General features: G+C 38.5%; 1 protein-coding gene across 1 annotated transcript; it reads left to right on the top strand.

Moving 5' to 3' along the window:
* The first annotated feature begins 169 nt into the window (after positions 1 to 169).
* On the top strand, positions 170 to 23,446 carry LOC139122050 (platelet binding protein GspB-like). The gene is made up of 8 exons (XM_070687425.1): positions 170 to 230; positions 6,037 to 10,902; positions 11,365 to 11,397; positions 16,671 to 16,850; positions 17,226 to 17,408; positions 18,481 to 18,633; positions 20,869 to 21,019; positions 22,206 to 23,446. Exons 1-8 carry the CDS (start codon positions 198 to 200, stop codon positions 22,418 to 22,420), a joined length of 5,814 nt encoding a protein of 1,937 aa, XP_070543526.1. The 5' UTR covers positions 170 to 197; the 3' UTR covers positions 22,421 to 23,446.
* Positions 23,447 to 23,941: the final 495 nt, after the last annotated feature.

Here is a 23,941-nt window from a genome sequence, read left to right as displayed (position 1 = left end):
GTCGCAGGTCGCATGTTTCAAACTCGCAGGACGCAGGTCGCATGTCGTGACCGGATTTCCATATGATTGAGACTTATGCCCCGTACAATATTTTATATTCACCTTTGACCGGATTTCTGAATTAATATTGGGGGCGCCGTACCTTACAGTCGATAGCGGGCGCACATCACATACGTAATTTTATATTTTGAGCAACAATGGCGTCGACGACGGAAACAAGGCGAAATCAGGTGAGATATCTTTGCTAAAACTGAATATTTATGCCATCATTGCGCCTTTTCAAGCGTATAACTTCTCATGCGTCATCTGGAATCTTAAAATCGTGCAGTAAATCCAGTTTGATGGGTGACGTCGCCGGGCCTTATGAAAATAATTGGTTCTGTAGATCACCACAAGACTGCAATGGTGTACATAACTACGTAGCGAATATCCGTGTCCGGGTTAATAATATTAATTTAGCATTTGATATGTCTAACACACTTTCGATCATTGTAACGTTGTGTGAAGTGCACAGTATGTCCCAATACTTTTCAGGTATCATGAAGTGCTCAGTGCCGTCTCAACCCTTGTCAGGTACCCCATAACCCATTTGGAATACGCTGTCACATCCTACTGCAATAGTCTATACCCTGTGACCAGATTGGAAATCAGAGACCCTCCCGTTATGGAACTTAGATTTTAATTTATAAATCATCTCTCCAAATGGAGGCTCACAGTTTACAATGTGAATTTAGTTGAAAGTACGCTCAGTTTTCGACTGACTATCAGTGAAAAGTATGTATGAGTTCATGTTGATGTAATACCCACATTGCATGTGATGTGATGACTCACCTGAACGTGTACATTGTTTATTTGTATCAATTTATAGTTGGCCTTATAAATGTACCGAGTATTTATTTTTATGTTTTAAAAACTATATCTCAAAATTACTACTGTTTCATCAATTGTAACGTCAACATACAATTGTTTGGGACATGTCATAGGTAGAAAAATGAATATGTAGCAAAATTCATGGCAAAAATTAGTATGAGATTTACTGCAGAGATCTAGGTTGGCGCCACAACCTCCACAGCTTAAGTGGTCTTTGGTTGTCGTCTCATCCTGAAATACATAAATCCTGGGCAAAACTCAAGGTCAACTTTTAAGGAAGCATAAGGTGAAAGATTATCATTTTGGTTATTTTAGTGTGTTTGTTTCTTCTGTAAGTAATACTTAGATATCATTCTTTTGAGGCATCGCTATATACCAATAATCTGTTGCGTCTCTCTGATCATAAGAGGGAATATCGTACAGTCAGAGTTATCATTGTGGCATACATTATGTTAGTTTTGGAGATACTGCACATGAGCTGTGCACTTGCCGTGATTTTCTATCATGCACTTGAACTTGCCAGCCAAATTTCCAAAATCTTTGTGAATGTAGGTACTCAGCATGATCCAGTTTAGTGGGCGTGTCAGTTCAACTTCAAGTACTTGTCAGTGACAGTGATGGGGAATCAAGTTGATCAAGATTGTTAGTTTTTCTTTCTGAATATTATTAAAAGACATAGACACAAATTCAGCCTACTAGAGCTACCTTACTGAGAGGACAAGAATTGCTTGAGTATACCGGTACATGTACTTGGTTAGAAGCTGTTTGATTCACTACAGAAGTCTCAAGCTCTTTTAATAAAAAACCAGAGTTAAAGTGTATTGCCCTTTAACCCTTTCACCCCCAGTTCCCTGTATACAGGTCCAACTTTACCATAGCAAACAATGGTTTGGAACAAACCATGGTGGTGAAAGGGTTGAGCCTGACTGATTTGTAGAAATAACTACAGTACATAATAAAAGTTGGTGATTTTCAGTCACACACTTAGGGGATGGACATTGTCTTTGACCATAGAAAGCATGGCCAGGACTGAAGCCCATGATTAGGTGGTATTGGTACATGTACATGTATCTATTGGATTAGCATAATACCCATTGTTGTTTGTGTGTACCTACATTCAACCACAGGGGAAAGAAATCAGTCCCCTGGGGTGGGGAGGGAGGGTTTTTTAAAAATAAATATTTTACTACTGGCTGTGGTGTTGACTTAATCAATTAATCCGCTGATACGGACAGCGGATTAGCAAGTTGGCAATGTTTTCGGAGCAATTATAGTTGGGGAGGAGATAAGGACTTGTGGGTAATATATAAAGAAGTCAGACGGTGTGCAGTCGAAATCTTTATTTGAAATACCACAGTCAAAATTAATAAAATTACTTTTAGTAATAAAGAAAGCAGTCAGACGGTTTGGAGTTGAACTCTTTACTTGAAATATCACAGTCAAAATTAAAATTAATAAGGTAAACCGTTGCACAAAAACCCTCCCTCCCTGCCCCAGGGGACTGATTTCTTTCCCCTGTGATGTAGCTAGTTCACACTTTGCATGTCTCTAGTCTGATTTCATGCCTAAAGAGTATTGGAACATTTTGCTGTCTATTCATGATCATCCGTAACATTCCTTTTTAACAACTTCCTTGACTGTAGTCATCAGATACTGGAGGTTAAGAATACAAGCATGCGCTGATGCACTTTTCAGCCCACAGTATTCATAAATTTTTAGCCTTTACCTTATCAAAGAAAAATTCACTTTTTTAGAACACCACAAGAATCAATTTTGTGTTATATTTAAAGTTCCATAATGCTTGTTGAGTGCATACAACGTACAAGGCATTTTGATGGAGTACCTTTTAGGATGTACCCTCTGTTCATGCATTTCTAACATGCATTTATACCCTACCAGTAAATGTTCAATGGTGCTAATGTATTGTTTGATCTGGGTGAGTAACCGAGGTGCAATGCTTCAACTGTAGTCTACCATATGCAAATCATTTAATGAGTTCACCATCAGGTCACATGATATGATAAATAAGTAATAACTTGCATACCAGTATGTACGCATAAAGGAACGCTTTCATTCAGAGAAATGTAACATTAGCATGAATCATCCTCTTTCCTCATTTCTATCTAAGTTTTGGAATAATTTCTAAGTAGCATACATGTACAGTAGTTTACACAAGTAGAGAAATGGATTAAACCTGGAATTGAAATGGAGCCATGGTACAAACAAAACCAATGTTCACCAGAAATAGAAATACGTGTATTTAAATACACATTTTTAGACCTGTCAGTGTCACTCTACCACCATCATTGCATCTCTTGGGTTTATTGCATCTGTACAACCCTGAACCAGGACCTTTTCATTGTGGACTACTCAATGACCGACTTGCTGCCATTTGTTTGTTTTTTGTTTTAGCACACCAACCTGAATTTGTGCCATAAAAGCACAAATCCTCTGGCCTTTGAGGTTGTGAGATATCTTGTTGCAATGGCTTTCTCTGAACATCTGTCCCCAAGAGAACTCTAGTGTAATAATTACATCTGCAGGTGATTGTGGCATCCCATGTTTGTGTGGGCTCTGACAAATTAGATACCAGAATTCCATTCTCGCGAGCCAGAGCAATAATTTCCGCTCCGCTGACCTACGCAAATATCTAAGCTAATCTAAGCTAAGCTGTTGCCGTAAAGAGGTGCGTGGTTTACGACGATGCCAGAATTCATGATTTTAAAGGCCTTATTTTTACCCAACATTTATAAAATTGAATCCATGATAATACATATGTTATAACCTTCATTAGGCCAAAGTAATTAAATTCTTTGTTTTGCGTCCACTCAAAATGGGAAAAGGTACGCGCCTAAGCGGCTGAAAAACACACACAAGAAATTAATACAATATAATTTGATTGCAGCAAATAAAAAATTGTAACAAAATTTTTAGTTCAGAAAAGCTAAGCGGGTATGTCCTAAAATTTCCTATTCGAATACACTGTGTGTGTTTTTCATGAAAACCTTAAAACCTAAGTGGGCGGGGACACAAAACAAATAATTTCATTACTTTGGCCTTAAGGTGCATAAACAATTTTTCTCTGCATTTTCTGTTGGCCGTGCTTCAGAAAAATGAGGTCTTTTCTCACAAAATCTAAACCTTAGTATAAAATTATTGAGATTTAATGTGTTACATACATGTATGGCAATACTGTAATTTCTGAGTCCATACATAAATGTAGCTAGTCAGTATTGAGATATGTACTTCACATCACAAGTCGTAGAATTAAAGACCAACTCTGCACCTTTCTACATGTACACTGCTCTATCAGCATCACTTGTTGTGAGAGTTTTCCCCTCAAGTTACAGTCCTACAAACATTGGCAGAGGTTGCTACAATAGAGCACAAAATTTATGATAAATAAGAAATGGCCCTACTGACTGGTGTTATCGGATAATACACATACACATAAATAAACAAATGTGCTGTTAGTTTTCTGACTATGGTATGATTTTAATCAAATTGGAACTCAGATCAGTGGTGATGATCAAATTTGAACATGATTATGACCATGGTTACACGGCCACCATATAGATTCATGGTATCATAAATTACAAGCTTTATCTCAGTGAGTGATTGTACAGTTGTACATGTATACAGTGAATTTGATTTTATGAATGAGCTATCCATATGGAATGCGCCGTAGGGTCAGATATTTGAACTCTACATTATTTACAATTCTTTTCTGATCTACCCCATCTGGGGCTCATTTTGAAGCTCTTCGAGTAAGAAAAATGTTCACTGTCTCAGTTGTTTAAAATCGTAAATTTTAGATATGGGTAAATGTTAGGTAATTTGTTTCTCCAGTTCCAAAATTTGGTAGGTGATGCCCAATTTTATTGTTGATTTGGTAAGAGAATGATTGAAAGTTTCATCAAGGAAAGTTCGAGCAAAAGTCTAAGTCTTTCACTTTCCAGGTGCAAGAGAAGCAGATAGCTCATAAATTAAGAACTACTAAAAATAATCCTTACTGCATGTAATATTTACGATTCCTTTTATCGTTAATCTGTTTTTGATGATTGGATATTCAGATCAACCCAGGCCACAAAATATTCATATAAACTTTCCATTTACCGTATGTGTAACATTTCACATTAAGCAGTGTTGAAACAAATTGAGATGAGTGTGATACATATACATGTATACATATACAAATCATTGAACATATGGAGACTGAAAACATTTGAAGTTTGAAGACAAGGATTGTATAATTTTATGATTCAATTTCAATGCTATTTTTGTTTATTACACCTTCGATATAGTTTTGAAGTTACATACATGTATGTAGTATTTGAGTATAAGGCATATAGATGTATATTATTTTGCATTTTTTATTTCTTTAACATTATTTTCTCCAAGTTTCTCTTACGAGTTGGGGAATCACTGTCGCCCCCATTTGAAACTTTAAGGGGTGATTTAGTTCTGATTGAAGGGGACTGTAATGAATTATGCAAATTAATCCTCTTTCTCCCAAAGTGTATTTATTTCTCTGGTTTGTCTATGAAGCCTGGTAGAAAGAGAATTAAGATTTTTTGACAATATTAGCAAATTAAGGTTATAGCATCAGTAAAATTACAAATAAAAGACACTCCTGTCGCTTTATGTTTTTACATCCAGTAAATGTTGAATAAATTAGAAGCCTACATAAATCATTTACACTTCATCCATTTCAGATCAAACAAAAACTTTTGTAATCTTGAGGCAAATGTGAGTTGATAGTCAAGTGTTTCAGCTGTATCACATCCTTCCGCAGATAGGAAGCGTGTATCACTTTACTGTGATTACAGATACAGTGTAGGGATAACATCAACTGTGTAATTTCACATCATTTTTCATAGAGACTATCATGGAGCGAAGTGCTACAATAAATACTCTGTATAAAACATAATCTCAAACCTCATTGTAGCAGGGCAACATGTGGTGCTGTTTGTGATTATTAAGGGGGATATTGATGAGGTAGGGGATTTGCACGTTGCATGTCTTGGAGAAAATACTGCAAATTTTCCAGCAGACACAAAATAGCTATCAACTAATTCAGGATTCAAAATGGAATTTCAATTGTTATATCATGAAGGAAATGATTGTATAATATTGATTAATAATTTAATTTTTAACTTTACATAGTCCATCAATAATGTTCATGTAGCAGAGCCTACACAAGGGACAGAAAATATACTGCTTGGAGGAGATGGAGTTTCCAGTACAGATGGAAGTCTTGGAAAAGACATTTTGTCCCCTCAAGAGGGCAGTGCGCAAGCAAGTCAAGGCCAAAGTGAACAGTCATTACCTTGTGGTGAATTACCAGCAGTAAAACAAGATAGTAGGAGTGACACACAGGAAATGAGACCTTTTCAGTCTTCAGCCAATCAGATGTCAGTATTAAATGATGGCTCCCAGCCAACAGCCAATGAAAATGCAGAGGTTGCTACAAGCTTCAAGCAAGGCCATCTGGGAAACAGTGACCAAGTAACCTCCACGTCAGCCCAAAATACTGATGGATCATTAAATGATAAAAGCATAGAATATGACAGCGCCCTCTCTAATGTGACTGGAGATAATACGCAGTTTTCTAATGCTCAACGAGATGATCAACAGTCAGTGGAAAAAGCAGCAAGCATCATTGGAGAAGTTTCTGCCATGAAATCCAGTCCGCCAAACACTACACTGCCAACAGCCAATAAACCAGTGCTTAGCCAAGCACATACCTATGCACCTGTCATTGAGTGTGACAGACCAACACCCCATCCATTTACTCCTCAAAGCCATCCAGGCATTACATCAACTATGGCCAGTGAATTACACAGACAGCAAACAGCGACTCTACCATTTACAACTCACTCCCCATACTCAAGTAATACATTTACAACCAATCCTTGTGCAACTCCAGAAGAGCAGCCATCTGGCGTAACATTGAGACCAACCAATCAGAGTGCAGCACCCATGCAAGGTACATCTACTCCAGATTTAGTTAGTGGTACGCCGACAGAAACTTCAGAAGCCAGTAAGACTTCAGAGCCAGTACAACTATCAAACACTCCTGTGCCAGATCAGCAGTATCTGAAAATGATGGCCAATCAGAATGTACAGCCAACATGTAACATTAATGTGCCAGGTGTAGTATCACTGTCAACCAATCAGAATACTCAAGCAGTGCCAATTTTACCACAATCATTATTAGCCAAACAAGTTTCATCAGCCAATGGTATTCAGCGCCTGGATCAAGGCACACCTGGTGTACTGTCATCAACAGCTAATCAAACTACTCCAATTTCAACTCAAAAGATTTTACCACCTAACAGTGCCTTACAACAACCTACCAATCAGTTTCAAGTGCCACCTGGCCGATATCAATTTTTGCCCAATCAACAGTTTCTTCCTACGTTTCAAACATCAGATCCTTTGCTTTCTTCATCTGCACCAATGAGCAACATTGTACAACCTTCATCTGGCCAGCAAGATGGATCTCTGTATTCAATGAACCAGGTGGCTTTTCCTGTAGTAGATCAATTTGGTGGTCATGGATTGTACCTTCCTCAAATGCCACAACAGCTGTATGCAAATACTCAGCAAGGTGCCATGCGACATCCAACACCATATTTCCATGCCTATGGCTACCCCATGCAAAGTGGTGTGAATGTCATGCCAGGAGCCAATCAGCTAGTGCTTCCACAGGTGCACCAGCCAGGTGTGCAAGCTTCAGCCAATTACATGAACTACCAACAGCAGCAGGCGATACTTCTCCGACAGGCGCAAGAAAGTAACCGACTGCAGGAACCCTTGGTGCCAACGAAAGCCACTGAAACTGCAAACCATGATGAGAGTGCAGACGAGAAACAGGCTGATGCTGTCAGTAATTTAGAAACCAATCAGGACAACACAGAGGCTTCTATGATTAATCAGAAGTCTACAGTTAAAGTTAAACAGGATGGAGACAAGACACCATCTATTGAAAATAAACAGCTGCAAGATAACCAGAGTGCTGTACTTGAAAGTCTAACATCTGCACAGCAGCCAGTGCAATCAGTGGATAGCTCTGGAAACGTAACAGATGTGAATACATCTCCTCAGCTCAGTCAACCTCAGCTTGGTTCTGCAGCACAAAGTGTACCAAACTCTGCATCTCAACAGCAACTTTCTACAGCAGCTGCAATAAACATACAACCATCTGCAGTGAAACCCCAAGGGATATCTGTGGGTGATGATGTGCCTGCAGTGCAACAGCAACCAGAAGCTGTACGTGCAGTCGCTACTTCCTCTGAAAGTCAACAATATGGAACAGCAGCATCTGCAATTCCACAGCCATTGCTGCAGCCGCAAGGAACAACACCAGCAGCAAATCAGGCTCTACCACAGGTGATGCAGCAACATGTTCAAACTCCAGTGTATATTGGTCAACAACAACTGCAACATAAAACTGCAGCAAACCCAAGTTTTAGGGCACAGCAACAAGCAACACCCTCCTTGCCCTTTCAATCGCAACAGCAGGTATTGCAGCAACAGGACCAAAACCCTGCAAATGTCGGTCAACAGAAACTGAAGCAGCAAAGTGCTGCGACTCCCACTGCTGAGGTACATCAACAAGAAATGACCTCCCTGCCATTCCAAATGCAGCAGCTAGTCCTGCAACAGCAGATCCAAAACCCAGTATTAATTGGTCAACAACAACTTCAACACAACACTGCAGCACTTGGAAGTCAAACACCTTCAGAACAACTGAGTCAAAGTATGATGTTGCAGGTGAACAAAGTACAAACGCCAGCGATGCAGCAACCAGTTGAAGCCAGTGCAGTTGTTAGCCAGCAACAAATGCCAATGGGAACTGCAGCTAGCCTGAACTCTGAATTGCAGCAACTGAAATCAATCTCACCAGGTCAGCATATGCATCCACACTTGTTGCAGCAACAGATCCAAGGGCAGGCTCTCGCCAGTCAACAACTGCAACACGGTACCGTAGAACTTGAAACCCAAATGTCGCAACAGCTGCAGAAACAACAAATTGCACAGCATGTACCAACAAACCAACTGCAGCCAACAGTGATACAGCAATCACTCCAAGCACCAATAGGTAGCAGTCAGCCACAGCTGAATGTCAAAACTACAACAGCAGAAAATCAGAACGCAATACAATGGCAACAGATGACATCAGTTTCCAATCCAGTGCCCCAGCATCACCAAACTCAAGCTGTTTTTCCTTCCCAAACCACAAACAAAACAATTCAAAACCAGCTTGGCCACAGTCTTCCACAAACCAATCAGTTTCCCCAGCAGCAGGTCCCGAAATCTCATCAACCGGGATCAACCAATCAGTTCCCTCCAGTACAGCAGCAATACATACCAACAGCCAATCAAAATATTGGAATAAGTTACAGTGAAAGTAACCTCCCAAGAAGCCTAAGTTCTGAAGTCAGTGTTCCAGGAAGTAAATCGTCTGAAGCATCCAATCAGGCGGCTTTAATGAGGTCACAGAAGACTGAACTTGGTGCTCAGCAGATGAGAAACTTGCCACAGAGTAGCACAGCGATAGTGACACCAACTTATGCTATGAGCAGAAGCTTCAACACTGAACATGTAAATGTACCTGGTAGCCAATCATATGTCCATAGTCAAATCCCAGCCAGTTATTATGCAAATCAACCAGGTGGTGATGCAAATCAAGCAGTGAATACAGCAACAATTGGTGCAGTTCTAAAACAAAGACAGTCCTTGAACAAGTACAGTGGATCATCTTTACCAACTGATGGCTCCTCCATGTCAACTGGTGCTGTGACTAATACAAGTTACATCTATCAACAACCCAGCATGCATCTGTACAGCCAAGCGAACATCCTTGCCCCACAAATGCTTCCAGTAGATAGCCATGTGAAATCTCCAATGGCCTTTAACCCAGGCAATACTTACAATTTACAGTATCAAATGGCGTTACAGAATCAAATGGCTTACCTTCCAGCCAATCAGATTTACCCTTATGGCAGTGCACCTGTTCAGTTAGCCAATCAGAGTGCATCTCTTCGCAGTACCCAGATGAGCATTATACCTAGTGAGGAAGAACTCACAATGAGTTTGATGAAAGATCCTGAGTATCTATCCCTGCTTAATGAGCTCATTGACCTTGATAAAAAGCCTGGTGATAAAAATCAACCTTCAGAGAAGCTTGCCGTCACAGGTAAAACAGGAACACCTAAAAAAGTGCCAAAAACTCTGAGGGAAGCAATGGGCACACTCCCAATCAGACATACACATTCTGGGATATCTCCAGGTAGTAGACACAGAATCGCAAGGACCGAGAAATCACAAGATGCAACAGCTTCTGGTGCTGGTAATGTAAGAACAGCAAAACCTTCATCAGCTGCAACACAAAGAAGTGTTGCAACAACCATGATGCTACGACAGCATGCAGAGCCAGTCAACAGCAGTACACCTGCAGTGTCAAGCAATACTACTGGCACATCCATACCAGCAGTTTCAATCACTGGTATGTCAGCAACAGTTCCAGCAATAAAAACGGCAACTCTTTCTCCAACAGCATCAGAAATGCAAGCTCCTGACCAATCCGACAGTGTTGCTGCGGCAGACGCGGTTGCTACTGCATCGGAAGACTCAGTAATGGACGGTGCTGCTGGGGATACAGCTGCTGAAACTATGTCAGGTGAAACATCAAAGATAGCGTCTACTTCACCAAGAACAGCCCAACAAACTGTTCAAGTGTCTTCCACTACCGAATCAAGTGAGGAAACTCCTGATGAAACCACTTTGAAACCAACTGATGAAGTAACTGCCACAGAATCTTCCACTCTTGACAAAAACCTTGAAGAACCTGTCGTATCTGACAAAAGCAAAGAAGTGGCCTCTGCAAGCCCAGATGAGGGCAGTGTAACCGACATAATGAGCCACAGTCAAGGTGACCTAGAAGTTGATGGCACTCACGCAAGTTCAATGCCACGCAAGGAGTTGGATGTGGACTCAGAAGACGAGAAGCCAAGTGAGATCGAGGTGATTGCATGTCAATTTATTCTCCTTAATCACCTCAAAAAAAAATAAACCGTAAAATACTTAGTGAATATACAACAGTATTGAAATGCATGAAACATTTTTTTCTCCATTTGAGTACTACAGTACTACGTCACAGTAATGAAACGACTCCATGTAGTATATTCTGCTCTATATCAGTTGAATGTACATGTATGCATAAGGGGGCCAAGGGTTTTACATTCAGGTGTTGGCTCAATGGTATATTATACAAGCACTATTCTTTGTCTTCCAAGTGCACATGTTTTTCGGTGTTTTGAAATAGCATGGAGGTACGAAATACTGATACGGTATTAGGGGTGCATTTGATGGGTATCTTTCTCTCTATCTCATTTTCTTCGTCTGCGAGAATGAATCTGTAATGCAGCACTCACAAATTATATATTCTTGTACCCAAAATGACGACTATGCTTTGTTTTCCTTCAGACAGGTGAAATGACCAGACAGTGGGCCAAACAGGTACATTATGCCTTCAAAATATACTGCTAAGAATGATGTAATAATAGTCTGGGGGACTACAGTTTTACTCTCATTAGCTTGAAAGATCTTTTGCAAATAATAACTTCTGCAAATTTATGTATTGTATCATTTTGCTGATGGCAAGATAAGTTTAAAAACAAAATGCAAAGTCTCAATGACATATTCCTATAAAAATGTAAGATATATACATGTACTATGCATAGGTATTGGGTGAAAATTACTGAAAATCAAACTGAAGAAATTGAATTGTAAAGACTTATAAGTACATGTACTATTTTTCTTCACATCAAGAAAACACAAAGCTCCTGTACTTACACTGTATGTAAAAGCCATTACTTGCTGTGTAGTAAATGCACAATACAAATGTATATGTGACATGTTTACACTGTAGACACATAATTATTGTAAATGCACCACTTTCTGCAAGGCAAGTCTGCCACTGAACTACTAAACCAGCATTGGTCAGCATTTCGTTCTAGAGGAATCAGTTTCTTTAAAAACACTTCTCAATCTCATGTTAAACATATTATTATTAAACTTCAAAAAAAATTTTCCCCGATTATTAAAATGATATTTCAGATAGTCCTTTGACATATGCCCAGTAAGTTCTGTGAGAAACTTCAGCAGTGTTCAATTCATACTATCTGTTAAAGAGTATTGACGTGCACTGCACAGGTGTAGGGCATCTTTTATATGCAAATTTCACATTTTCCCATGTATACTATTATGCTTTTTAAAGGGATATACCCATAGGTGTATGGTGTAGTTTATATGCAAAGGGATACGGCCAGGTGTACTGGTAGGTCTGTTAAGCTAAGCACACAGTAGTTTAAATCACCACTCTGCTCACAAGGAACTTGACAGACAGGCGGCCTATCACCACCACTGTACATAACTATCAGTTTTTACTTCAATGTCCGTGTAATAGCATGATTGTATTATAGAAACTGATCCTATCTTAGATCAGTCTGTCAGACTGCATGATAACAGGATAACAACATAGTTTCCAAAAAGTATGATGTAAAAATCCTTTCCCCTGAAAAAGTTGGTATATGAAGGTGTATACGCAGTACAGTACTATTGGCTGTGGTACAACTTGGAAAATGTTCTTTGCTTGCATGTTGAGTTACTCAAGATTAAAGGTTTCAGAAAGGTGTATAGATCTTGAATAGCATCACAGCCTCATGCGCATCAGTAAGGTAGTCTTTCTACATCAGGTACCATTGCTGTCTGATTGTGATGTCAGCTTTATTTTGCAAAATGAATTCTGCGCGTAGGAAAATATATGGCTTCAGGATCAAGGATGACCTTTACTGCTCTGACAACCCTTACACCATCCATGCCGCTTCCCAGGAGAGTCTCCTTTTAGGGCAAGACATATATTGCTATTTACATGTACATGTAAATTATTCAATGGTCAAACTTCAAGCATTTTGTTACATTTTAGATCTATAAAGTAGAAATTGACAGGTTTGACACACATATTTACTCTGACGTGTCATAAATGCGCAATTGAAAAAAACCATGTAGTGAACTTGTGGTTGCTGTATCTTTTTTTCTCAGTTTGTAGGCAATTGGCTTTAAAGAAAGGATAACAGTGAATGTAACACAGAAGTCCCTCCTTACAGTCAAATATAATATTTTGTAAATTTAAGTGTTGTACCGGTATATATGTATTTGGTGGTTTCCCAACTGTTCCTAGACTTGTTAATCTTTTGACCAACATCCGTGCACATTATTTGTCAAGTACATGTACAGCCCCTCCCCCTCCCATATCCCTGTATTGAAGTTCAACTGTGCATTGAAATAATCGGGTTGAACCAGAATATTTAGGTGAACGGCAGTTCTCAAAATAGCAGGTACAATACTATGCATATGTTTTACACGGTTGCATCTTTTCTGAATGTAATATACCAGTACTAATGGGTGTATCCATAGACAGTCATATCTTGACTGTCTATGCTGTATCCAACATCCAATCTACATGTAGCTGTGGTATCCACTAACTGTGGTAGAGTCATGGCTTGATGGAGAAGTTAGATGTATGATTGGCATGGTGTTTAGAAAAATTGCTCATTTTGTGTGGGTGTATGTGATACAACATAAATTGACCACTCTGTCATGGTCAAGTTGTATCGTGAAGTATACCACATTATCACAAATACCTCCATTAATGAATTGTGAAACTTTTCCCTTAAAAAATGAGTACTAATCAGATCAGTCTATTGCAGGCTGCTTCAAACTTCACCTTTTCTTAATGTTACCCCATCTCCTGTCGTTATGTTATGGAATGCAGTGACTGAGGATAGGAATGTACATGTAGACGATGCATGTATGTGATACATGTACATGTATGTTCAAAGATTTCGTGTTTTTCAATGCATTTATGATTTAGCTAGCAAAGTTGCAATACTCACAATGTTGAAACAATTAACACAAGCCTTGCAATACTGCAGTTCACCTGTATACTTGCAATCTTTGTAAATAATATAAATACCCTACAGTGCAGGCCAGTCTGTTTGGCCATTGTGAACAGCGCCCTCTTGAGTCGTGAAGTGTGTGTACAAATCCCCCCACCCCACCCCCTCCAATCAAGCATGCTGAAGACCTCATTTGTTTTTAGTCATGAATTGAGCCACATTATCTTATGGACCGGCAACACATGCCGAGCTGATTATTGACTTGATTGTTGTCTTAACCAGAAAACACAACAGCAGAAAGCTGCTGGTGCAGGTGTATTAATTTTCATGAGGCTGCTTTCCAAGTTTAATAGTAACAAGGTCGTTTCTTTGGGCAGGGACCTTCCCTTGAAACAAAGACCTTAATCAAGCTGTCTGGACCGGATGCTGAAGTTTTTTACTACTATCATACACCTTCCAAAAATGCCTATTTTCATTGAAATCCAGCGGTAGTGTGTTGTCATTTTAGTGACTACACAGCATGTGTACCATTGCAAATACTCCCCCCTCTGGCAGCAACATGTACATGTAGTACCTCTAGTAAGATACTGTCTCAAAGATAAAATTTACAATGGAAATAACAAGCCTTAGCAAAGAAAAAAATAATGGACATTGTGCTGTCATTAAAATCAATAAAGAGCTTTCAGTGAGTCCATTGCTTATTTGCCTTGTAATATCTGCACCATTCAGTATTCCATTCAGACATGTTTTCACTAAATACATGTATGGAGTAATGTGAAAAACCATCTAATTGTACTGTTTTGACGTAACTTCAGTATTTTGTTGTTGGATACATGTTCACTAAGTCTGACATTCACTGATTTGCCGACAAGCCACACTCCATTTTCATAGACTTCACTTTGATTTAGCCAAGCAGGTCAGAAATCCCAGCCAATAATAAATTCTTCTTCAGGAGCTTTCTCATTTTTTGGTCAATCCTCTCTAATTCGGGAGCAATAGAACTCATGATGAGCTTAGTAGGACATACTTACATTGTATATAGGTGTCTTCCAGCAATTCACATAGTACATATCTTTTCTTCGGAATGGACACATATCAACCACACATTGAGCAAAATGTCACAGCTGGTGATATGATTTGAATATTTGCATATACAGGTATCTGTAGTCTCACTGTTGCCAGTCATGTGACTTTACAGACTGCAAACTTAAAATAATGCTGCAGTTCAGGGTTCTGCAGTGTTATACAGACATCAATTTAATATGATAATCAGGTGCATTTTTTCACCATTTTGTCCTCCTGTCAACATCTTAAAGTCACACGGACAGTCCCTGATCCGTGGTTCTTACACAAGCGCTCGTTTACATTAGTGTTTCACAAGGAGTTAACCCTAGGATTTTTGTGGAAAATTGCATGAACATGTTTAATTTGCTCCGGGGTAAAAAGCTGATAAACAGATAAGTAAAATGTGAGACTGTTGAACAGCTTGCCATTCAACGCTGCCGCTGTTCTGTCCTACTCCAATACCCACCTCAGCAATATAGCAAAGTATTATTAGCAAAAAATGGATCTGCCACAATCACATATAAATTTTTCCAAGACAAAATGGCATCCAACCAATTGCACCCTGGGAAAATTTGCCAACCTTTTTGTACAGTGAAATTACCATATTAATTCTTAATACACTACTACAACAAATAAATTATGTGGCAGTGAATAAGAAAGCATTAGAGGCTTTGTAAATTAAATCACACTTCTAACCAAATTCTCATATGACCATAAAAGCCTAAAGAGTTTTCTGTTTTGTCCTCCCCCTTCCTTACCCATTGTATGCTGCAATCATGGTAACCTCATTTCAGATCTGGGTGACAGTAAATAAGCATTAGGATGCTCATTGTTACTGGAAGTGTACCTTTGTGTATACAGTATTAAAGAGGATAGGCTAATATTTCATAGCTGTGAAGGAGCTTTAAAAGTCAAGTTGACATTACGTGTAGCTGCTTTGATATGATTCTGCCACTAAAATATTTTTCCATATTGTACTGCAGACAAAAGTTAAAAAACAAATACTATGGGGTGCTTTAAAACATAGCATATTATAGTACTGTCAACTTAAAATTTTCATGTGTGCAATTTCCAGTACTGGCATATTTATTTGAATTAAATAAAGTCTAGAAACATGATATTCCTTTTTGTAATCCTTTCACTACCATGGTTCAGCCCAGATATGTTGTTATAATGGTGATTGTGGACCGGTGTACTGAGATTGAACAGGTTAAAATCAGTTGACTCAAATGATTATGCAAAAAGACCTAACGCAAGTACATGTAATCAAGCATGTTGATATACTTTCTATATAACTTAAATAAAAAAAAACAATTGTGTTAAGTACAAAATGTAGATAGCTTACTTACCAGTACAGAGCTCTGACAACGTTTTTGATGTAAAGAAAGTTCATTGTATTAAATAATTTGAAGTTAACACTTTAAGTACGACAAGAAAACTTTGCTTTTTATTACATTTTAACTTAAATATATTTTATCAAAAATGATTGTCATAATTTGTGGGTAAAATAAACAAACACAAACATTTATGGTAGAATGTACCTTGGGGACAGGTATTCAGACTCAAATTTTCACAATTGTTTTCTTTTGTACCTCTTGTGGGGGTCACTTTAAAGGTCTTGAAAAAGCAAACCTTTTCACCATCTTAGTTTTTAAAACTCAAAAATTCTTTTTTTGTCTAAAGTTATGGTGGCTAATTTGTAATTGTACTTCAGCAACTACTCCGTCTGTTTTAATAATAAATGCATGTTTTTTCTTTGCATGACAGGTGATGATTGGAGAGCTGCCGGAGGACTTTCTCCGTTTGCCGGTCACCAACGATCAACAGAGTCAAATCAGCTTGGATGAGCAGACTGCGAGGGCGCTGCAGTATCAGCAGCCTGGCTGGGGTGGCGCTGCAGCCTATCAGCAAAACAGCCAGGGAAGGCTTAGCATTACAATAGCACAGGTTTGTGTAAAAGCCCTTCATGTAAAACTAGAATATGCTGGGTTTTTTCCATTTTGTAATAACTACTATATCACTAGTTGCAAGATGGTTTTTTTCTGCCCCACATTTAACATTTAGATATGTATGGAATGATTGAGAAAAAACATTTCCCGTGAAACTTTGTCTTTTATAAGACTTTCTTTTGCTATAGTTAATCGTTTATTTAGTCTATTAGAGCACCCTTACAGGTTAGACAGAAAAACAAGTTGTAATTAGATAGTTTCATTCCGTAAAATTCTCCAGAATTTGTATGATTATGTGTATGGTAAGAATATGGAAAGGTCTTGTGACAAACTAAAACCAGTTTGTGTATTTGTGTAACTCTCTACTACACAGGGAAAATTAGCAAAGAATTACGGACTCACGAAAATGGATCCATATTGCCGCATCCGAGTCGGGCATGCAGTCTTCGAGACGCCAACAGCGCACAATGGTGCCAAGAATCCAAGATGGAATAAAGTTATTCAGTGTAATCTTCCCCATGGAGTCGACTCCTTCTATTTGGAAATTTTTGACGAAGTATGTATACCTTGTTTCTCTCTCTAGATCAAGAAAAAATGTTTCACTTCATGCAGAATAAAAAGACATTCAAAATAAATTAAGTGGTCAGTACAGCTGTAAATTTTTGTGATTTTTTTCACAATTTGTGTTTCATATGACAATTACAGTTTCTTGTTCAACTCAAGCTGTATTGAGATATACCGTGTTCAGCTTTTCAACTCACTCTGTACATGTGTAAACTGCATTAATAACCCTTTCACCCCAGTTCCCTGTATACAGGTCCAACTTTACCATAGAAAACAATGGATTTGGGACAAACCATGGTGGTGAAAGGGTTAATATTGTTGATAATTTGAATTCTAGTCCAGAGTAGAATTTTAAATGTAAATGATATAAAACAGCGCACTTTACACCTATACACTCTGTGTTGATAAACTGAATAGTTGGTGTTTCGACATGCTTTGAGGAGTAGAACAAGAACTTGTGATTAATATACCGTACAAAAACAACAAAAATGGTGAAAATATTGCAGGAAGTTACAGCTGCTGGTCCATTAAGCTTTTTTATTGCTTGAAATCAAGTACAATTACACAGGGATTTTTCCAAGTGTGGTAATTGATCAAATTGGATGTGTGCTTTGAAATATTTGCTGAATGTGTGAAAAACAATCAAATCAACTATCACCTTTTTCAACCATTGTTTTCAAGATTGTTTGATGTTTCAGTGCTCAATTACCAGACTAAACTTATTTGAAAATATACTCCGTTGTTGATGAACTGACACATCACTCCATTTACTATCATCCACACATTCCATTTGGTTGGACATATCAGTCATTCAATGCCCATTAATTGTCTCGGTACAAAGGTTTGTCTTTTGAAATATCAAAATTGCACATGTTGTTGGTAGCCATTTTGAACTTAGACTTTTCATAGTTTTTGAGCCATGGCAGTTCTAAAAAGACTTTCCACAAAATTCAACCTGCGTAAAAAAATTAGAATTGAAATGAAGATACAGATCTATTCTCAGTGTCTGTTGGCAGAATACATAGTTTTCAGGAGTAACCTTTTCCTCTTATTTTCAATTTCAGAAATCATTTACCACCGATAACAGAATTGCATGGGCACACATTTCCATTCCTGAGATGGTGATGTCCGGTGAAACTAAAGATGATTGGTATACACTGAGTGGAAAGCAAGGAGAAGACAAAGAGGGCATGATTAATCTTGTACTTACATTCACAGTGAGTATGCAGCGAGATCTTTCTAAGATCCAGCCACAGACAGCATCATACCATTTCCTTGAAAGCAGGCTTCAGGTTATTTTTTGCAGTGGAACCAATATCATAAATTCATATCTTCCAATAGGTTTATTTTCTGTGATGTCACAGTTGCATCATCAATTTGCAAAAATAGATGCTTCTCTGCAATCACAAGCATGCTATAGTTGTTAACTTGAGTGACGACGAGGAAATTTGCTCAAATTTCTGTCAGCAGCAGTCGGTGTCGTGGGTGTGGTTCTATATTTAGTAACAAATCTACGATCACAAATAGCATTGGTATCCATTTCCTTGGTGGTTTCAGTTAAGTTGTACACATATCATGTTTCGGAGCATGCCAAGATACTCTCTTTATACTCGAGTTGGTAGGAACTTGTAGAATTATGATACATGTACAGGTACATAGATGCATGCCTGTCTCCTTGAGTGCATAATCATGCCACAAATTGAACCGGACTAGTTATACAATGAAAATAACGTGAAAAGACACATCAAATGAAGTTGTAGAGTCTTACATTGAACACAGGTACTTCTTTTAGCCCTTAGGGGCCAATGCTATCACTTGGGTCTTTGTGTCTGTGTGTCTCATTGGGAGACAAGTAGGAAATATAAGCAATGTTAACCCTAGATTATACATATGGTAGTGACAGCTTTACAATCACCAGTGATAACAATTTGTTCAGACCAAACCATGGTGGTGAAAGGGTTGAATTTCAGACACAGATTTATGTTGTCAGGTCAGTTACAGATCCAGTGTCTTCCCCAGCTTTGAAATACATAGGGGTGATAATTTACATAAGAATGCACAATTTTCATATCATTTTGATACTAAAATATGTTCTTAGATTGCTCAAAATCACCATGTGAGGTAGAATGAGATCCTAAGAATGTTTTGATATGATCATTTAGTAATGATCGAATTAGAAATGGTCTATATTAGGTAGTACTTGTTTTTGGAAAAAATTTATTCCAGCAAAATGGCAAATAAAACAAATCTACATAACTGTGGATGTGTGGAGTGGATGAGGTAGTCCGTGCAACTTATCCAAGTAGAACAGCGCCCTCAATAGTCCAACACCACTGAAAACAGGATATTGGGTAGTATCTGTACTCATTAAGTTACTATTTAGAGGTTATTACCCAATATCGCCTGTTCCTGTGTCGTATCAGCATGAGTGTCATTTGTGCTGCGTCAGACACGAGACGAAGTCGAGTGTCTGACGCAGCACAATGACACGAATGCTGATACGACACAAGGAACAGGCGATATTGGGTAATAACCGATTTATCATATACCCATGCCCATAATTTTAGGGAATTTTTACTAATAGAACGAAAAACCTTTAATTTTGAGGCTTTACTTTATTACGCCTTGCGCATAAATATCAGAATGTTTATGTGAACAGGCTTCATTCATAAAGTATACGACGAAGATGTCAACATCACGCGCGACATCGCTGCAAGTCGTCCATATCTCAATGAAACCCAAGAAGAAAGACACGGGGATACAAAAATCGTCATACAGAAGGAACATTTTAAGGTGCAATATGCTATTACAACTGTAACCGATCAAAAACTGCTCAGCTTTAAATCTATCTTGATTTCGATCGTCGTACGGCACGGAGCTCGCGCGGAGAGGGGACGCCATTTTGTTAGTTTACCTTTAGAGTTGCCATGTCAACAGTCGTCGCGCGCGCGACATCGCTGTCACGCCACGCGCTCACTACCTGTTCGGTGGTGACCGTGCACAGTGCCGACGCCGTGCGAACGGCAGAATGTTTGCTAGAACTTGACCAAAAAAAATACCATGGGAAAACATTTCAAGACTCAATGTGATATTTCCGTATTTTGCAACCAGAAATACCCGTGTTCCTCGAAGCCCTTCAAGTTTTTACGTCGGCGACATCGCTTCGCAGGCGGGGAGCGGCAGCCATTTTGTTGTTTACGTTGTTTACCAACAAACTGCTAATGTAGTTCGGGAAAACCCGAAAACTGATGACGTTCATCGTGCATATCTCGACGTTTACCCTGAAATATCACGGCTGATATTTTAGGTTGAACGTCAGTAGGATGTAGCAATATGGGCATGGGTATATGATAAAACTTCTCATATCACTTTTTACCGTAAACAGTGCACTCATCCAAGAAAACATGTTACTTTGGTGACATTTAAGCTGAGTCTAATCTTTGCTATTTCAGCCGCAACAAGCGCCGCCCACAGGTGCCGTTGTATACCAGCAGCCTCAGGCTCCACATGTACCTGTTTCCGGGACAGTGATGTATCCACAACCAATGCCAGTGATGATGGTTCCACAGCCGGTGTTTTATGGCGGTGTACCGTATGCACAAGGTGAATGGACATCGCTTTGGTGATAATTTTAGGGGACAGTAGCTGTATTTTTTGTTGTTTTTTTCACTGTTTTAATGTCGACTACAGTTTCTTGTTCCAGCCCTAAACCATATCGAGGTACACAGTATTCAGCTTGTCAACTCAGTGTGTACATGTGTAAAGTGCATCGTAATTGTTGACACGTGAATTCTAGTCCGGACCAGAATTTAATAGTAAACAATAACAGTGCATGTTACATGTATAGACTAGAGACATGTATCCCGGTAGTGACAGAGTTGACAAACTAAATAATGGATCTTTCAGCATGCTTTCAACATGCTTTGGGAATAGAACAAGAACTTGCTATTGAAATACAAAACAAAAATAGTGAAAAAACATCAACAGTAACAGTTACTGGCCCTGGAAATGAGGGTACTAGTGAGAGGGGCGGTCAAGGTAGGGTTCAGGATGTAGGCCCATGTGAGGAGGAGGTTGACTGGAAATTAATGCGTGATACAAATTACTGAATATAGTCTGCTGTTGAGTGTGGATTAGTTCATACCTGGTGTTATTATTATGCAATAAGTTTAACAAAAGAAACTGACAAATAGGAACTTTTGAGGTCTACTGGCAAGAAAGTTTTAATCAGCAAGTTCAAACAAGAACTCAAGAAGGAGAAAAAATAAGAAAATTTGAATCAACAATTTGACGTAAAGTTTATTGAGATCTGTCCCAATATGTAAGAACTAATCATTCCTGCAACAGTAACCTTTTACAGCCCAGTGGGTTGTTTATATTTCTAAAAGATGGTATTTTGTATTGAAGTGGATTGCACATCAGGGACAGATATTTGGCTACTCAAACTCTTACAATTTTTGAGGTCTACTGCAGTTTAAGCTCATATTCAAGTGATTTGAGTTAGAAAAATTTTCACCATGTTAATTTTTTGAAAATCAAAAATTTTGTCTGTTCCCCATAGTTTGCACAGGAGTGGCAGCCATATGGAATTTCACATACCAGTATTTTGATTAATTCTTTCTCTAGTACCAAAGCTTGCCTGGTGACCCTTGATTTTTATTCTTTTATTAGTTAAGACTAAGGCTGAAATTTTCTTTAAGGAATGTTTTAGCAAAAGTTCACTTTTGTGGTATGTTTTGTCTTAAAGTAATTATTGAATTTTTGTTCTCGTTTTTTTTGCCTCAAACAGCACCAGGCCAGGTACCAGTACAACAAATAGGGACGGTGCCTCCACCGCAGGGACAACCACAACAGCCGCCTAGAAGTGTAGCCATCAGCGATGCAGACGTGGATGCGTTGCAGGAGATGTTCCCCGGCGTTGAAAAACAAGTCGTCAAGTCAATTTTAGAGGCCAACAACGGCGACAAAGAAGCAGCTATTAATTCATTACTCTCCATGGGCTGAAAGTGCAGGCATTGCATGCCCCTCACAGTATGTCCTTCCCTCCCCCGTCATAACCAATGGAGCAGACTGAGCATGTCATGAATATTAATGATTGACATCACATATCAGGAGGAAGTGGCAATTTTGTAAAGTTGACGCCGCAAAATTATTGACAAGGTACGCATAATTACTACGCTGAGTTTATTTGAATGTGACACAAATGATTTTGAGAATTCAAAACCACTGTCAAGGTCATGCGCAAAAAATTCCAGCCCTGCATATAGAGTACAGTATATCCTACCAGAACGCAATGCTTTTGAACTTTGATTATTGTACCTCTTTGTATTGTATTCAAAGACAGTGAAAAATTGATTCCGTTTCTTGATTTTTGTAAAAATAAACTAAATAGCCTGTTGTATTCTAGACTTATTATGAATAAACTAGTTACAGGGAAGAGCTCGAACTCCCTAGCACTTTACAAATTATTTACTTTGTGCTTATCTTTAGTATCTATGGAGAAAAATTGGTGAACATTATTTCCTTGGTGTACTGAAGCCATGGGTTGATTATAGGAGAAATGTTATAGGGGCAAGGCAATTGCTTATCGATATTCCCTAGCCGTGTTCCGGATCACAGGGAATCAAATTTGTATGATTGTGAGGATCAGTTCAAGTATGTTTGATTTAAATGCCAAAAAATGAGTTCAAAGAATTCAATAAAGTTAGACAAATGAAATTTTGGTGGCGAAATGTAAGGAAGAACGCGCAGAAAGGGACAGTAAATGTTCATCATAATTTAATTTTAAATTTTTGTTTTCATTGTTTATTAATGATGGGCATGTGATAATGCAAGTGGTTACGAAGAATATAGGAATTGTGAATAATGAAATGGCAGTATTCCAACTAAAATGCAATCATTCTGTTAATACAAAATCTGTAATGAATGACTTATTGAGATTTCATTAATACTCGGTGAAAAGCATCAATATACTCAGAATTGCATAAATGTATCCGTATCAAGAATGACTCTGAAAGGGCCATCAACTTATTTAAAATCAAACCAGTGAAAACTTGCAATTGTTTTATTTTTTATTGTTAATCTTCTTCAGTCAGCAGAGTTTAGCAGAGAACAGCCTGTAATTTATGTTATTCAACTAATGATAGGGTAGAGTGTTGATAGTGTGATAATCATTGTTATGTAAAGACAGCATAGACAGGTCTGATTGTGCACTTCTGGGGTTTCAGTACAGTTAGCACTGGATACTCAGCTGAAACCACACACACACACACACACACACACACACACACAGTCTCTCTCGCTCTTTCTCTCTCTCTCTCTCTCTCTCTCTCTCTCTCTCTCTCTCTCTCTCGCTCTTTCTCTCTCTCATTCTGTTTTAATACTGTACATGTATTACATGCCACGTGTATCAAACCTTATTCTCCCATTTGGATTCAAGGGTGATTATTGATGACTAGCAGGGCTGCATATTCATCATTTGACTGAAAGTGACCCAGAACTATTTTCAACTCAACAACTTTGGGA

The sequence above is a fragment of the Ptychodera flava genome, chromosome 2 (assembly GCF_041260155.1).
Source record: "Ptychodera flava strain L36383 chromosome 2, AS_Pfla_20210202, whole genome shotgun sequence".
Classification (NCBI taxonomy): domain Eukaryota; kingdom Metazoa; phylum Hemichordata; class Enteropneusta; family Ptychoderidae; genus Ptychodera; species Ptychodera flava.
Note: the sequence above shows the minus strand (reverse complement) of the source record. Positions and strands in the feature narration are given on the sequence as shown.

What these genes read in the sequence shown, in the direction of transcription:
- LOC139122050 (XM_070687425.1), top strand. Translation starts at nt 198, where the DNA reads ATGGCGTCGACGACGGAAACAAGGCGAAATCAG. An exon ending in CGGAAACAAGGCGAAATCAG is followed by an intron (nt 231 to 6,036) that starts GTGAGATATCTT and finishes AACTTTACATAG; the next exon opens with TCCATCAATAATGTTCATGT. An exon ending in CGGTGTACCGTATGCACAAG is followed by an intron (nt 21,020 to 22,205) that starts GTGAATGGACAT and finishes TGCCTCAAACAG; the next exon opens with CACCAGGCCAGGTACCAGTA.